Raw genomic sequence first — 16,518 nt, forward strand, 5'->3', positions numbered from 1 at the left:
TATATATAAGACAGTTGATTGCCCTATCTGTTTGATTTGGGAATAGAATCTAGTGTAACCGTGCTAGAATGTGGTGTAACGCTAACATTCAGGACATCTTTACGCTTTTAGGGCGTCTTTACGCTATGTTTGTATAATGCAAATGATGTCGCGTCAAAATATATTTAATATGCACGGCCCTGCAATACCGTTTTTATGGAGCCGTAAAAAAACCGGCACGGACCCGTAAAATTTTACTGTCCTTCCCTGTTTGCTATCTGAAATTTCACGCATTTTCCTTTTACATCAGTGTGAAAGATACATTGTATTGTCGTACAGAACAAAAATATATGTACATCAAATGAAATAATAAATTATAGATTAAATGAATTCCGTTTCCATACCTACAGTGACGTCACGGTCTTCCCCGGGAATTTGGGGAACGCCTCCATAAAGAGCGGATAACTCTGTCTGCACTATTTTTCATAGAAGAAAATAGTCCCGTGAGTAATATAATATTATTTGTTCTTTGAGACATTATAAACTATTTTTCACTGTCATTTAAAGTAAACTTCAGTAGAAAGAAAGGTTTCAGATGACAATTATATGAAAAGATTGTATGATTGTTACATATGTATTAGTCATCTGCGGCTGGATATATTTGGCAGGTACTTCGTCCGTAACATCGCCATCTTGGAAAGAAACGACGTCCAAAACGTGATATCACAAAACTTTCCAAGGGTTTCAAAATGACTACGGCGGAAATTTGCGTGAAAAAGGCAAAGCTCAGTGAACAGGCAGAGCGTTATGATGATATGGCTGCAACCATGAAATCGCGAGTGATGTTGGGAGACGAACTGTCAAACGAGGAGAGAAATTTACTATCAGTCGCTTACAAAAATGTTGTTGGTGCTCGTCGCTCGTCTTGGAGAGTTATTTCGAGTATAGAATCCAAAAGTGCAGATGGAGATAAGAAGACTTTAATGGCAAAAGAATACAGACAGAAAATAGAGAAAGAATTAGAAGAAATTTGTAAAGAAGTTTTGGTAAGTGGGTCAAGTTCGTTCTCCAATTCAGCCTCTTGCTTCATCATTCATCCTAAAATCTTTCAAGGCCACAAGAATAAACCTCATTTATATACAGTTTACTTAGTAGTTTTTTTTCATCATTTATGTATTTCTTACAGGTCTTTCAACTGTAGGGTTTTCTTTTTACCATAATTTGGCTCATCTAAACTTTTAAGAATGACAATTGTCAAAACTCTTGATGCCATAATCCACCCTCTATGCAGTTTCCTGGAATAGACCCCTGTGTTGCTGTTGATATTTTAGTAATATACTACAGATTCAGAATGAGACTCGTGTATAATCTTCTGCTTTAGATATCCATTTTGTTATCCATGTAATACCAGTATGGGTAGGGAGTAGGGACAGGACTTGCACTATGACAAGGTGGACAAAAGCCCCCCTCCCCCATGAAATTTACACATAGGACAAAAGCCCCCCCCCCCCCATCAAAAATACAGGTAGGACAAAAGCCCCCCCCCCAGTACAGCAAACAAAAGCCCCCCCTAAGGTTTATAGACCAGACTGATAACTATCTTTTATGAATTTATCACACGCCCAGTGTTAGGGAACTTTGGTTATACTTCAAATTAATCTAAAAAAGTATGCGCCTTCCACTTCCACATTCATATCATCAATGAATTATATACGAATTACACAATAAATCAAATTAGAACTTTTGTACCTATAAATTTTAATCTTAATGTAAATTATCTTTTAAAACAATTGCATTTGACTTGTCTCAATACATCAAGTTCTGGAATTAAACTGACGAGATTCTCAATAACACTGTTTCATGGACTGGGGGGGCTTTTGTCCTACCTGTATTTTTAATGGGGGGGGCTTTTGTCCTATGTGTAAATTTCATGGGGGAGGGGGCTTTTGTCCACCTTGTCATTTTTAGATGGGGGGGGCTTTCTTCCGGGGGGGGGGGCTATCACAAATCCCATCTTATTATTACATCTCCTAAATGTGTCTAGTGTTGTATAACTTTTTATTTTTATTTTTTTTGCTCATTTGTCTTGTCAGTTATGAAGAGAAAAACTAAAATAATCTCCCATGAATCATTACCAACAAGTAACAAAACAAATACCCAATATTAGTTTACTACGTATAATTTATTCAAGGTATATGACTCGTCTGGGTGTATTTCCAAACAGGGACAACTCTTTGCTCACAAATTTATTAAAATGAACATGTGAATTGTGAGAGGAAGAGCATCAAGACACAAGACTATCTTGATTAGTATGTCTGATGGGGCATAGCATAGGCAAAAAAAAACACCTTCCCTGTTGTTGAAATATGAAACCCCAGAAAAATAGTAACCAATGAACAAGGATCTCAATATGGTTCTTCTATCGCTATCCCTTTCTCTGCCATCACAATAAGTAAACCTTAGAAAAACTGAGCCAATCAATTGGTATACTCTGGTGTGTGGGTAACTAATACCTGCACTCCAGTTAACACACTGTGCATGTATATATCTATACGATTTAACTCTGGCACATTTTCAACAGAAAGGTCCCCAAACTACATGTATGATACAAGTTACATCATACATGTTGTTTGGGGACCTATCTATCATACAACTTTACAAGTGGTCTTTTGTGAAAGGGTCTGGGACAGGGTTCTCGGGGACGCTTATTTCGGCGTCCCGGTACGCATGTTTATTACAGCTGGACGCAAATATTTCAGAGCAAGGATTCCACGTACGCTTAATTTTGCCTGGGGACGCATAAACATTACCGATTGTTTACAACCAGAAATACACAAATGCGTTAGCGCGTGTCAGTCTATAGGTAGGCGGTCCTATGCACATCAACCCATGAAGCGATTAGCCAATCAGCGATAACGCTTCCGATCATTATCACGCTATAGTGATCAGACTAATTAAATGTATACACGCGCTGTACAGTTCATGTAATTCAGATATAACACAAGGTGATAGATCAACAGTTGATTGGAAATTAGCAAATTTTACCGACAAAAGGAAAAAATTACCGACTATTTACGCCGCAAGTTTAAAGACTGTTTTCTCAATTACAAATGAGTGTAATTTGAATGATTGTCGAATATGTTCGCATAATAATGATTGTCGATTATTTTTGGCATTTTCTAGGCACAATTTTGCTTTAGTTTCATTCTTGCAAAATCGTTCTATAAGGGTATTAAGAATTTAAGATATTGTGCCGAAATGCCAGGTACGCATACGCTTTTCTTTGATATTTAGATTCTATCCGAAAATTGATCCAAACATTGGCGATTTCACGTTCGCCAGAAACCCTAAAATTTCGCAAAAATTCTCGGTTTCCATGCCAAACATGCGAATGAATTGTTCCTTTATTATTTAATAAACATTAAATCTTTAAAAATCAATCTTCAATTTGCCCCCTTTTGAAGATATTTGCTAAAATAATTGTCGATCAGATGAATCTCTTACACACTGTGTGAAGCTGTACACGATTTTCCTATTCATTCCGCTAAACGCTGCCTATATACATTTACGTTTTTCTTTTACAAATACAAACTTTTTGTCTTTAGAGTGGACTTATTTAACCAGAATAAAATTTGATTTGGTATAAAAGTGAAAAAAAAGACGATTTCCATGTGTAGATGCATTATAATGAAATAATTTCATAATAAATATTAACAACAAAACAATAATTATACTATGTAGTTCAGAGTTTCTTTTGAATAACTATAAACTTTGGAAGTCTCTTGAAGATTCAAAATATCAGCAATGCTATTGTGAGTATTGAATGACTAATCTGTAAACATATTAATTGCGATGCGCTTTTGGACTCCAACTTTTTCAGGGTTGGGAGTCCATGGACTCCATGTTTTAAAGTCCTAGTGAGAACCCTGGTCTGGGACCATTTGAATTTTGAAACTAGTTCCATAATGCCATTAAATGTGAACATTTTTATATTTATGTAATAGAAAGAGCATCAAAACACGAGGCTATCTGATTTGTACGAGGGGTTGTAGCCCCGAGTATTAATCAGATTGCCTTGTGTTTTGAAGCTCTTTCTCTTTTGTATCATAGTCAAACATTAAAACAAGTTCTCTGTTGTCGCAATATGAAACTCGTGAAAAAAAAAGAAACCAACGAACGAGCATCTGAATATGATATTGCTATCGCTTTCCCTTTCTCTGCCATCACAATAAGTAAACCCAAGGAAAAAGAAGCCAATCAATGAGCATGTGGTGGAGTGCAGGTAACCTACATGTAATACCTGCACTCCAGTTAACACACTGAATGTATGTGTATGTGATTTAACTCTGACACATTTAAACAGAAAGGTCCCCAAACAATGATACAAATACCTCTATACTGTTATTGTTAACAAAGTTTTATCTTTTAAATGGGGAATATATTTGAAATCATGTGAGTAGGGCCTTAATAATTATTGATAAAATCCCATATTTAGATGTGCCTGTTTCTCGTGTTTATAAGTCATTGACAATTTTGTCAATAACTTCAGTTTGAAAGAACTTCATGAATTTTGAACAGTTGTGGATAAAAGATACTTTTTGGCATTATGAATGGGCCCTTAATAGATAAATACATTACTTCCTATCTACATTTCTGCTGTCAAAATTGTGATGAAATTCAAAAAACGCAGATAAACCTTCAATTAATTTATAGCTCTGTTTTCAAAGAAAAATTGGAACATTTGTCATGACACCACTCAGCGGTGATGTTGGCATCAGTTGTGGTTTATTGTGAACAAAATTGAAAGAATGTTTTTACATTGAAACTTGATATGTAGATGCACCTTGATGAGTTCTTACTGCCATGTCCATTTTCTGGTCTAGAGGTCTAGGGGATCTTGAGTAGCTGTAAGTAAATAAATGTAAAAATATTCATTTTCTCAGAAATAACAAATCTATTAACTTCAAACTTGGTATACTTGTTCAATGTAACAATGTGATACCAAGGACATATATAATCCCCTGAAAGTCTTTTTATATTTTATCTAAATTTCTCAAAAAACTATCACATATATTCTCTTCAAATTTTAAATACTTAGTTACTATCAGGGTGAGGTGGAAAGCGCTTTTACCACATTATGCCTGCTTTTTGCTCAGCTTTTATGATACTATTATTCCAGCTCTGAGGAAAGTGGAGCATACTGTTCTGTTAATAATGTAATTTTTATAGTGTGATCAAAACTTGTAAACCAAAACGGCACATTTTGCAACTTTGCTCAATTTTCTAGAACTTCCCAGAATTAGTAGGGAACAGGACAGGCAGATTTGATACTGACAGATTTTGTGTTGGTTTTTGATTTGTTAACATTTGAGTTTCTTTTGATAGATTTTGATTTGTAAACATCTGTTTTAACTTTTGTCGTAGCCTGTTATGATATTGATGTTACAACGTAATTATACTATAGGTTAGTGAAAAATGATTTTTGTAAAAAAAATAGATAATAGAAAATAGTAAATACTGAATAGTATGGTAAGATTTGCTGTTTAAAAAAAAGCAAGTAAACGCACTGTGTCAAAGAATTATCATGTTTTTAATGATACATGAATTATTAAGCCTGTGAATCTGTAAATAATACTAGTTGTTATATATCAGGGAAGTTATTGTTTCAAGTGGTACGTTTCCTGTCCACATATTGAAAGCAAAACTAGAATAAGAAGCTCTGTTACTATGAACTTCTGAACAAAAGCATGTTTATGTGCAGTGTTTTTGAATCAATACTTGTGTCCCAGAGGATTTAACCTATCAGTCAATACAATATAGCAAAATCTGCACATTTATGCCATATGTCTGTATCAGAGAATTCACTAGTCTTGTTAAAGCAAAAACCATGTTGTTTTGCTATCTGTGCATTATGCACCGCATTCCCCTGTTAATGTTATAAATGCACTTATATTATAAATTTACAAAAAAGTAATTTTGTTGTTAATTCTATATTGCCTCTACCTCAATTGCCAGGGTCAGCAACATTTGATTTAGACTTACTAGTCTGTTTTTCACTGAAGCATTTCTTAACTTGTCCGCATAACATCTATATATGTAGTATATTTGAAAACCTGGGCAAAACAGACAATTGATTTTGCTCCCCCTGTGGTGGTGGATCACTTGCATGTTATTGTTATGGTTTCTTGTTACTGTTATGGATTTAAATCCCATTTGAGTTAGTAAAAATAAAAAAACTTTGGTGCTGCTTATAAAAGTTGTTAGTGAAAATTCAAATGAACATCAAATGCCAGCTTGCTTCTTGAATAAAGGTTTTATAAAATGGTGCACAAGAAGCCATTCCACCCAATAGGATTAGGAAAACTTGAAATGATTTTTACATTATGTGAATAATTGTCAGTGCAAATAATACAGAAAAGCAGAAAAGGAAAAGATAAATGTAGCTTGTGTTAACATGTTGCTATTGTTATTATAATTTCAGGAATTACTTGAAAATCCTCTAATACCAAAAGCCAACACTGATGAAAGTAAGGTTTTCTACTTGAAAATGAAGGGAGATTATTACCGGTACCTAGCTGAAGTCAGCACAGATGCAAATAGAGCTAGTAAGCTGGGTTTATTGTATTTATTATTCAGATTTATACAGGGCCTTTATGGCCAATTCTATTGCAATAACTAAGAGTTACGAATGATATATTGTAAAACAACCTGGTGTATATGAGGAGAACATAACTAGATTTCAAATTTTATGCTGATGTAGCAAATCTCTTTATATGGTTACATAACTTCAAAGGCATTGATGAAAAATAATAATGTAATGTCAACCAGGGACAATTGAATAACCCTTAGCTGACATATTTAGACAATATTAAAACACCTCCTATCTGTAAGTCGCCAGATAAAAAATGCTCTGAATGTCATGAATAGTTTAATATGGAGACTGTAGTAAAAATTTATTATTAAAAATTGAATTGTCATTTAAAATATGGTTGACACATAAATTTTGTGGAAATATTATGTAAGGAATTTCAAGCTGTTTTCCCTCTTAATGAAAATTGACAACTCATTCACCAGTAATGTAGACTGATGATTTGGAATTGTATTCTTCGCAGTTGGGAAAGAAATGTAAAGTATTGATATTTACTGATTTAGAATGCCTACATTTACTGGTTTTAACTAGTATATAAAGGAAAAAAATGCCTGCAAACATAATGACACTCTCTGGATATGCCCCCTCTCTCTCCTAATGCAGAAAATAAACCATATTGGTTAACAAATGTGTCTTTGTCTTTACAGCTGTGGTAGATCAATCTAGAGATGCTTATCAAGCTGCAATGGAATGTGCAAAAGAAAAAATGCAGCCAACTCATCCAATACGTCTTGGCTTGGCTTTAAACTACTCCGTATTTCACTATGAAATTAAGAACTCACCGCCTGATGCTTGCGAGCTGGCCAAACAGGTAAGTTTGATAATGAAAGCAGGGTCCTCAATTCACAAAATTTGGGGCACATTGAAATTTGCTTTTTATACCCCCAAAAACGAAGTTTGGGGGGTATATAGGAGTCACCCGTTGGTTGGTCGGTCCAGATGTCCGTTGCATTTTCCTTGTCCGGAGCATAACTTGAAGACTAATGGTTGGAATTCAATATAACTACATACAATGGTCAAACACATTGAGAGGAAGTGCAGTGCACAAGAACCATAACTCTATCTTGACTAATTACAGAGTCATTGCCCTTTGTTACTTTTCCTTGTCCGGGGCATAACTTAAAAACTACTGGTTGGAATTCAAAACAACTTCATACAATTGTCAAACACAATAAGGGGAAGTGCAGTGCACAAGAACCATAACTCTATCTAAAGTAATTAGAGAGTTATTGCCCTTTGTTACTTTTCCATTGCTGTCTTTTGTCCGGACCATAACTTGAAGACTAATTGTTGGAATTCATTATAACTTAATACAATGGTCAAGCAAATTAAGAGGAAGTGCAGTGCACAAGAACAATAACTCCATCTTGACTTATTACATAGTTACTGCCCTTTGTTACTTTTCCTTGTCCAGAGCATTACTTGAAAACTATGGGTTGGAATTCAAAACAACTTCATACAATGGTCAAGCACAATAAGGGGAAGTGCAGTGCACAAGAACCATAACTCCATCTTGACTAATTCAAAACAACTTCATACAATGGTCAAGCACAATAAGAGGAAGTGCAGTGCACAAGAACTTTAACTCCATCTTCAGTATTTATAGAGTAATTGCTCTTTGTTCCTTTTCCTTGTCTTTCTGGACTTAATACAGAGTAATTCAATAAAACTTCATCAATGGCCAACCACATTGAAAGGAAATGCAACATACAAGAACCACAACTATCTTTAATTGCTCACAACCATAACTCTATATTTCAATTCTTTTACAAGGTATTCTGTTACTAGTAACATCCTCATTTCCGAAGCAGTCTTGTGGGGGTATTAATCACATTTAGTGATAGTTCTAGTTGTAAAATAGATTATGTTATACTTCACAACATGATTATTGTCACTACAATAGTTTAACTTTTGTATTTATGTTCAGCAAAAAATGAAATTCTCACTAAAATGGAAAACAGTGTGAAAAATTTTGGTACATGTATGTTACGTACTCTGTCCCAAAAACAAAGAGAGAGAATGTGTAAATGATCATTTGATCTGAAGAACCTTTTTGGAAGACACAGAAGATGGCAATATCTGTTTGAAATCAATTGTAGGAGTTATGTCAAAGACAAAAATTTCCCATTCAGTTGTTTCATGTTGATCAAATTTTTTCATTATCTTTCATGTTGATGCTAGTTGACTACAATTTCAATGATAAATTGCTCAATAAAGGTTGCATCGTATAATGGTACCCAGAAGTTATCTATCAGTATCTTGTGATAGGTCAATGGTTTCTTGTTTGTGCCAGAAATTATGATATGACCTTAACTGTCAGCAGGGGTGGCAAAGTCAGTTGTCCGTATTGCCAAGGTTGCCCGCAACCTGTACAAACAAGTTGAAATTTTCAAGAATATACAATACAAATACCATATGGACAATTTGAGAAAATATTTTGGACAAAAACAAACAAGTAAATCAAAATCAGATTTTGTTGGTCCTTGTCGGTGAGTGTAAGTTTGTTTGAATTTTGCTTAAAATTCCCAGGCCATGATTGTTTATATTGTTAACCTAACACTTGTTGATATTAGATTGGCTACTAGGTAACTTTCATACAGTTTACATATCCTGTTATTTTCAGGCATTTGATGATGCGATAGCAGAATTAGACACATTAAATGAAGACTCATACAAAGACAGCACTTTGATAATGCAGCTCCTAAGAGATAATCTGACGGTAACATTCATTTTCTCAGTCATAGTAAAGTTGTCTTTTGACGGCTCGGTTTTCATTCCTCTTTTTATGCCACCGCAGCATCTGCGATGCGGTGGCATATAGCGATCCACCTGTGTGTTTGTGTGTGTGTTCTATAGATTATATAGTGAACTTAAAAAATCTTCTTGTGAAAAACCACTTATCCACTTTCAACCAAAAGGATTGATCCTTGGGTAAAGGGTTTCCAAAGTTGTTCAAATAATTTCATCCATGCATAAATCTGGTTGCCATGGCAACCAAAAGGAATTATAAGAATAAATTAAAAAAATCTTCTTGTAAAGACCCAAACGGCCTAGAGCTTAGATATTTTGCATAAGGCATTGTCTGATAGACCTCTACCAAGATTGTTCAAATTATAGCCCTGGGGTCAAAATCGGCCCGCCCCGGGGGTCATTGATTTTCACTATATGTACATATAGAAAATCATAAAAAACCTTCTTGTAAAGACCAAAAAGGCATAGAGCTTAGCTTTATGCATATAGACCCTTACCATTAGTTTTTCTTATATGTATATAGTAAAAACTTCTTCTCTAAATTTACAAAGGCTAGAGTTAAGATATTTTGCATGAAACATTGTGTAGTGAACCTCTAGCAAGATTGTACAAATTATAGCCCTGGGGTCAAAATTGGCCACACCCCCAGGAGTCATTGATTTTTACTATGTACATAATGTAAAAAATTAAAAAATCTCCTTGTTTTAAGGTACAAGGCTTAGAGCTTTTATATTTCGTATATAATATCATCTATGGGTCCTCTACTAAAGTTGTTTTAATTATGCCCCTAGTGTTAAAATTGCCCTGCCCCAGAGGCGATAGTTTTCCTTATATGTATAAATTGACAAAGGCTAGAGGTTAAATATATGGCATGAGACTTTGCTAAGTGAACCTCTACCAAGATTGTTCAAATTATAGCCCTGGGGGTCAAAATTGGTTCCGCCTCGGGGTCATTGATTTTCATTATGTACATAGAGTAAAAAAATAAAAATATTTTTGTCTGAAAGTACAAGGCATAAAGCTTTGATGTTTGCTATATAATATCATCTATAGGTCCTCTACCAATTGTTTAAATTTTTCCCCTGGTGTCAAAATTGGGCCTGTCCGGGGGCCGTGATTCTCATTATGTACACATAGTAAAAACAGAAAATGAAACAAATGTTTTCTGAATGGGAGAAAGCTACAGCTTAGATATTTGACTTGAAATGTTGTTTGGTGGACCTGTATCAAGATTGTTTTGAATTAAACCCTTGGGTCAAAATTTTGCCTTGCCCAAGGGGACAGTGACCTACTTTCTTGTCCTTTGATGTACAGCAATGAAATTGTGACCATGTGCACAGTTTTAGTTGTAAAATTGAACTTTGATATCAGGTGACCTAGATTTTGATGATGTGACCTACTTTCTTGTCCTTTGATCTACAGCTATGAAATTTGAACCATATGCACAGATTAAGATGTAAAGTGAATTTTGATATCAGCTGACCTAGATTTTGACAAAGTGTCTTAATGTGTTGTCCTTTGATGTAGTCATGAAATTTAGGCTGTGTGAAATATGACCTTCACCACCAAATTCACTAGACTCAAGTGAATTGATATATTCCTACTCTGATTAACAATAGATTTAACCACTAATCTTTGATAATAAGAATTAGATAGGTCAGGGATCTATGCATTATGACAATCTTCAATTGTATAGAAACAAAAAAAATCTGTTCCTACACTACTATTTAGTGTTGTATTAATGAGGTGGCATATCTTGTTAAACCTCACTTGATAAGCTCTGTCGCGCCAGTTGTGGACTGAATGCTTTATACTAGCATGAGTCTTGGAAGGCTGTTGATGTTTTCCTATGATGACTATGTTTGTTCCAATATCTATCATACTTCATGGGGAATGATTTGTTAATAAAAATGTGTGAAGATTGCTAACTTTGAACCACTTGCCCCTCACCTCTGTATGGGTTTGAGTCGAATAGAAAGCAGTCTATTATACATCCAAGAAAATCATTCAGCACATATTTTACCACATCTGGTACTTCCAGTATGTATATTCCAGAGGGAAATAACAAGAAAAAGGGGAAATAAGAAAGCAACATTAAATTAATTTTATTTTGACAATATTGATACTGCTATACTGATGTCAAGGGCTTAGCACTTTTTGTGCCTGCATGGTAAGGATTAAATAAATTTGGCTAGTTTAGTTTTCATTTTACGAGTTCATGATAGGAAGATAATAAGGAAAATTTTAACCCTTAGCCTTACCCTACTCTTGCCTGTATTATTTAATATAAAATATATATTGTTATTTTATTATTGTTGCAGTTATGGACATCTGATACTGGAAATGATGATCAACAAGATGATAACAACTGATACGTAGAACAATAGCTTCATTCGCTATTTATATAACATTACTAGTGAACTCTTGAATTACTATTAGTATCATTGTTTTATTGAGACACTTTTCATTTCTATAAGTCATTTGTCAAGCTTAACAATCTTAGTGGACAAGGGTTATGTTTAATGTATTTTGAGGTGATATTTTCGGCTTGTTTGTTGTATACGGCGTAATGTAACCACCATGTAGACAGTGTATTTTTTTTATATACATGGTGAATACCAGGTTTGTGTTATTACAGTGGAAGACTAAAACAGTATTGATGTTTACATGGTTTTAAAGCTCAGATATAAATATATATATATATTTTTTCATGGCATGGTTTAAGTTTGAAATTTTGTATTTAGTTTTCATAATGATGTTGAACATTTGAATACATAAATAGCCTATGCTTTTTAATGTTGGAATATTTTTTTTTCCCCCAAAGTTTTTTTTTTCTTAAGAAATACATTTTTGTTGAACATGAATTTGAACTGGACGTTGAAGTTTCTAGAAGAATATAGGATTTTTTAAAGATGCCATTATTGTAGAGTGATACAGAAAGATGGCCCTTGTGTACTGAAATTCTCATTTTCGGTGTTTCATTAAGTGATTTGAAGCCGCCATGTTTTTCACTGATATGACATGTTTTTTTCTTCTATATGTTTGTTCTTGTTTTTTGTCTCCAAATAACACGTCAAGTTGTCTTGTGTAATGTTTTATATATACAAGTTATATAGTTTGCTTAGTTAGATGCTTGAAACGTCAAAAACAAACCTAAAAAAATTATATATATATTGAACATGTATATCTAAAGAAAAAACCCTTTAAAAATTTAAAGCTTATATAAATTTGGACTTTTTGCTCTTGACTCTTGTGATTTCATTTTTGATTAAATTCAACATTTTTTTTTCAAAATAGGAACATTTTCATGTGATGTTTTTTCATTTTTCGTATTACAATATTAGCTTAAAACAAAAAAAAAATCATATTCATAAAAAGGGAAAATTTTGTTTGGCAAACATAAAATTACAATACAGTGTTTTAATGTCTGATGGAAAACACAGCATCATTTATCAAGGATGGACATTTTGATTTTGCATTTCTCATATTACAGGTAGGGAAAATAAGACACGTTATGGATTAATCTGGTTCATTAAATGTTAGACCAGCCTTATTATATCTCATACAAATTACAATGTGTTGTTGTTATTGTTGTTGTTGTTGTTGTAATTGGCAAAATCATATTTGAACTCTGAAAAACAAAATTAGCTAAAGGGAAAAATCAAAGTGCTGCGAGCATGGAGATAATTATTGCTTTTGGGGGATTATATTGAGGTCTGAAAACAGGAAAGGCACGGATGTGGCCATCAAAGTGTGGTTTTCTTTTTTTTTTTTCTCAAATCAAAATAGCTGTTGTGAAATTATAGCTTAATTTCAATGTTGTTGGGCCCGTACAGTTCCGTCTTAAATATTTATCATGCCATAATGTACCAAGAAGATGTTAATCTGTGATGCGCTTCGAACCCATGTTTTACCATTGAAAGTCATTTGCTCCTTCTGCCGAATATCTAACATAGCTTTTTATATAATCCTTCCATTATATGTTTTTTTTACTTCAAAATAAAGTCGCCTAGATAGAAGAATTCATTTTACAAAAATCAGGGTTGAAAAGATTAGTTAGCAGTCGGCATGTCAATATTTTAAACTACCTTAGATAGTACACTTCTTTTCTGATTAAAAGAGTCCATTTCATGAAATTAGGTTTACTGGAAGAAAGATGAAATATATAAGTAACTAAACTAGTCAATACAAGGTATATTAACATGTATGTACAGATGTAACAAAAAAAATAGAAATAAATTCTTTGATGAGTATACGGGAAGAAAAATATATTTCTGGATCACCCCTCGTATATACCAAAAATATAAAAAATTGCGAACTTTTTTTGTAAAGCAAAATGTATGCTTATAATTGTCATATTGTATGGAGATCATGACCATATTGTTTTGTATAACAGTTAAGGTGATGATGTTTTGGAATAAATGAGGATTTCATTGGCTGTTAATTCTGATAAATAGAAACAGGCCCTGTGTTCACAAAGGATCGAGGATCAGGATTAAAACAAGTTTCAAAATTTCTCCTGAATTGATGTTTATATGTTTAAACATTCCGAGTTAACTCCAGGGTGAACTTGAAATGGTATCGGAGGGTGAAATTTAAGGATGTTCCCTAATCACTGTGCAAAAATATTCAATAGGTGCGTTTCTTAAAAGTTGATCCAACTATTGATTGTGGTCTTAAAATTTGGTTTTTAAATAATTCTAACCTTTTGAAAATGAAAGATGTTATTGGAAATCAGAAGGTATTAGTAGTGTAATCATTTTGAAATTGTTCCAAAGGGTATTGGTAAAATTTTAAGATTCATAAAATATACAAACAAAGTCAAGATCATGTGATACTTTGCTATTTGTGAGCATGGGGTCTAGTGTTTTTCATTTGTTGTCTTTTTTTCTCTGTAGGTTAGAGTATATTATGCAAGAATGTGCTAATGAAAAGGGAAAGAGTGCTAGGTTATATAAAATTGCCCTTCTTCTTTTATTACTGTTTTTCTCTGGTTTCATTTGTTGTTGTTGTTTTGTTTCTTCTTTTTTTTTCTATTAAAAACATAGAAGCTTAAGGTTGAAAATGTGACTTCCTTGTTTATCAGTGATTTTAAAATGTTTTTGATTAAGGGACTTTTGTTTGGTATCTTTACCAGATCTGATTGAAGGCAAGTGCTAAATAAAAACTTTCATAGTTTTTTTCCCAGTGACATTTCTCTGCATAGCAGTTCAATAAGCAGAGTTTTTTTTTAAAAATAGATTATTATATGTCTTTTTTTCCTTCTTTTTCTTCAAACATATATAGACAAAACTACATCCTTCACATGTTCCCTTTGGCTTACAAAAAGTATTAGTGAAGTAAGGAAAGCTAGGGGACATTCTTCGGGCATGATGTAATTTTTTCTTTAAGAAGGAAACTTTGGTTGATGAGAAAAAAGGCCCGAAAAAGGTTTTATTCAGAAAAAAAAATCATATTGACTTGTTGATATTAATTTTTATGTAGAAAAAATAAAAGAATAAGTACTTGTATCGTGTATGTAGTGTGTTTGGATAGTATTCCCCCACCCACCAAGAGTGAATGACTGGATTATATGAGTGTATCTTCTTGCCGTCTGGTAGATTGTTTAAGTCTTGAAAGAAAAACTTGTAATCAATGATGTTAAGATTTTTTTAGTCTTTAATTTGTGATATGTGGAAAACTAGGAAATTGGTATTTATATAACAGAAATAACTTTGCTATGGTCAAATTTAGCTGTGTGAGAAAAGAGGTTTTTATATCGGACAGAAAAAAAATACTGTAAAAAAGAAATATTTTCCTGTTGGGAAATAATGTTTGCATTGTTAAGGGTTGTATTTTTTTGTTCATATGAAAATTTCACATGAAGAATATTTTCAAATTCCACTTTGGAGAGTTAATATTTGTCATAAGAATAACTGAATATGACTCATAGCAATAGTTATTGTTTTATGGCATTATCTACAGGCATATTTAATTTACATTAATTATTCAGTCTGTTAAATTAGAAAAGGGGGTGGGGTTGTGCAGTTCTGCATTTGCATAATACCAAGTTCTTTGTTTTTTGGATGAGAGAAGATGATGTAAGATTTTGCTATGATGAGGTGTTTTTGTTTATTTGTTGTTTGATTTTTTTATATATTATTTTCAGGAATAAGACTTGATTATGCTAGAGTGAAGAATATTACATGATTTTAATAATAAATATATAATTTATATTAACAAACAAGCGATTTTATTCAAGAAAAGATTTCGGATATAAACAAAAGACTTTTTAATTGACATGGTTGTAATACTCTGTAATGAACTGGAATAAAAAACATGGCTTTTGTTCAGCTTGAAAGTACAAAGTCTAGGTTTTTATCTTTCTTTAATGGACATAAACCACTTTGAAGGAATATAATCTTTGTTTTTTCTTTTTTTATCACAAAATATTGACCTTTTTTGTTCTTTTCATGACTTCTAATTTTGACTTTCAAAGTATGTATTTTAATATAGTACTAGAAGTTATATTACCAATATAAACTAGATATATGTTACAATATATAACCGGGTATGTCACTGAACAGGAGCAGGCAAACATTAATGGTAGACTGCCAAATTTTCCAGTTCATTTACTCTTTTTCGCCCATATTTAGTCTTTTTTGTAGTGTTGAAACAAGATGCTTCATAGATCTTAGTTTGGTGTTTTAAGTTTCGTAATTGTATTGACATGCAATAAACATTTCTCCATTTATATGGGACTTGCTATTGTTTTTTTTTTCTCTATCTTATTCCTGTATGAAAGATTGTATAAACTCAAGGTCAGTCAGGCCACTTTAGGTAGTACAAATTTCTGGAGTGTTCTGCAAGGTTGAATTTAAAATCCACCCCAGTTTTAATTTTGAAATGATTTGTTTTATTTTAAAGACTTCATCAGGTATCTGTGTCCTGTGGCATTCCTGCAAAAGTTTTCCAATAGTTGAAAAAAAGTGAAGTTGAATTATGAACTTGACCAAGTGATAGAGGGACATATTCTTAACAGTTCTTGCAATAGTGTTTGATTTATACAGAACTTGCATATATTGGTTAATGTTATTTCCCTTGTTGCCTATTTGTTTTTGTTTTTTTGTAACCCTGACAAAACATTGCTAAGGATATAA

At 33.0% G+C, this 16,518-nt stretch overlaps 1 protein-coding gene across 1 annotated transcript; it reads left to right on the top strand.

Annotated features, from left to right (window-relative positions):
* Positions 1-647: 647 nt before the first annotated feature.
* On the top strand, positions 648-16,112 carry LOC132721569 (14-3-3 protein homolog 2-like). The gene is made up of 5 exons (XM_060705893.1): positions 648-1,025; positions 6,461-6,584; positions 7,276-7,439; positions 9,252-9,347; positions 11,701-16,112. Exons 1-5 carry the CDS (start codon positions 729-731, stop codon positions 11,749-11,751), a joined length of 732 nt encoding a protein of 243 aa, XP_060561876.1. The 5' UTR covers positions 648-728; the 3' UTR covers positions 11,752-16,112.
* Positions 16,113-16,518: the final 406 nt, after the last annotated feature.

Source organism: Ruditapes philippinarum, unplaced genomic scaffold (genome assembly GCF_026571515.1).
Source record: "Ruditapes philippinarum isolate M1 unplaced genomic scaffold, ASM2657151v2 ctg944_1_1_1_1, whole genome shotgun sequence".
Classification (NCBI taxonomy): Eukaryota; Metazoa; Mollusca; class Bivalvia; order Venerida; family Veneridae; genus Ruditapes; species Ruditapes philippinarum.

What these genes read in the sequence shown, in the direction of transcription:
- LOC132721569 (XM_060705893.1), top strand. Translation starts at nt 729, where the DNA reads ATGACTACGGCGGAAATTTGCGTGAAAAAGGCAAAGCTCAGTGAACAG. An exon ending in CACAGATGCAAATAGAGCTA is followed by an intron (nt 6,585 to 7,275) that starts GTAAGCTGGGTT and finishes TTGTCTTTACAG; the next exon opens with CTGTGGTAGATCAATCTAGA. An exon ending in TCCTAAGAGATAATCTGACG is followed by an intron (nt 9,348 to 11,700) that starts GTAACATTCATT and finishes TTATTGTTGCAG; the next exon opens with TTATGGACATCTGATACTGG.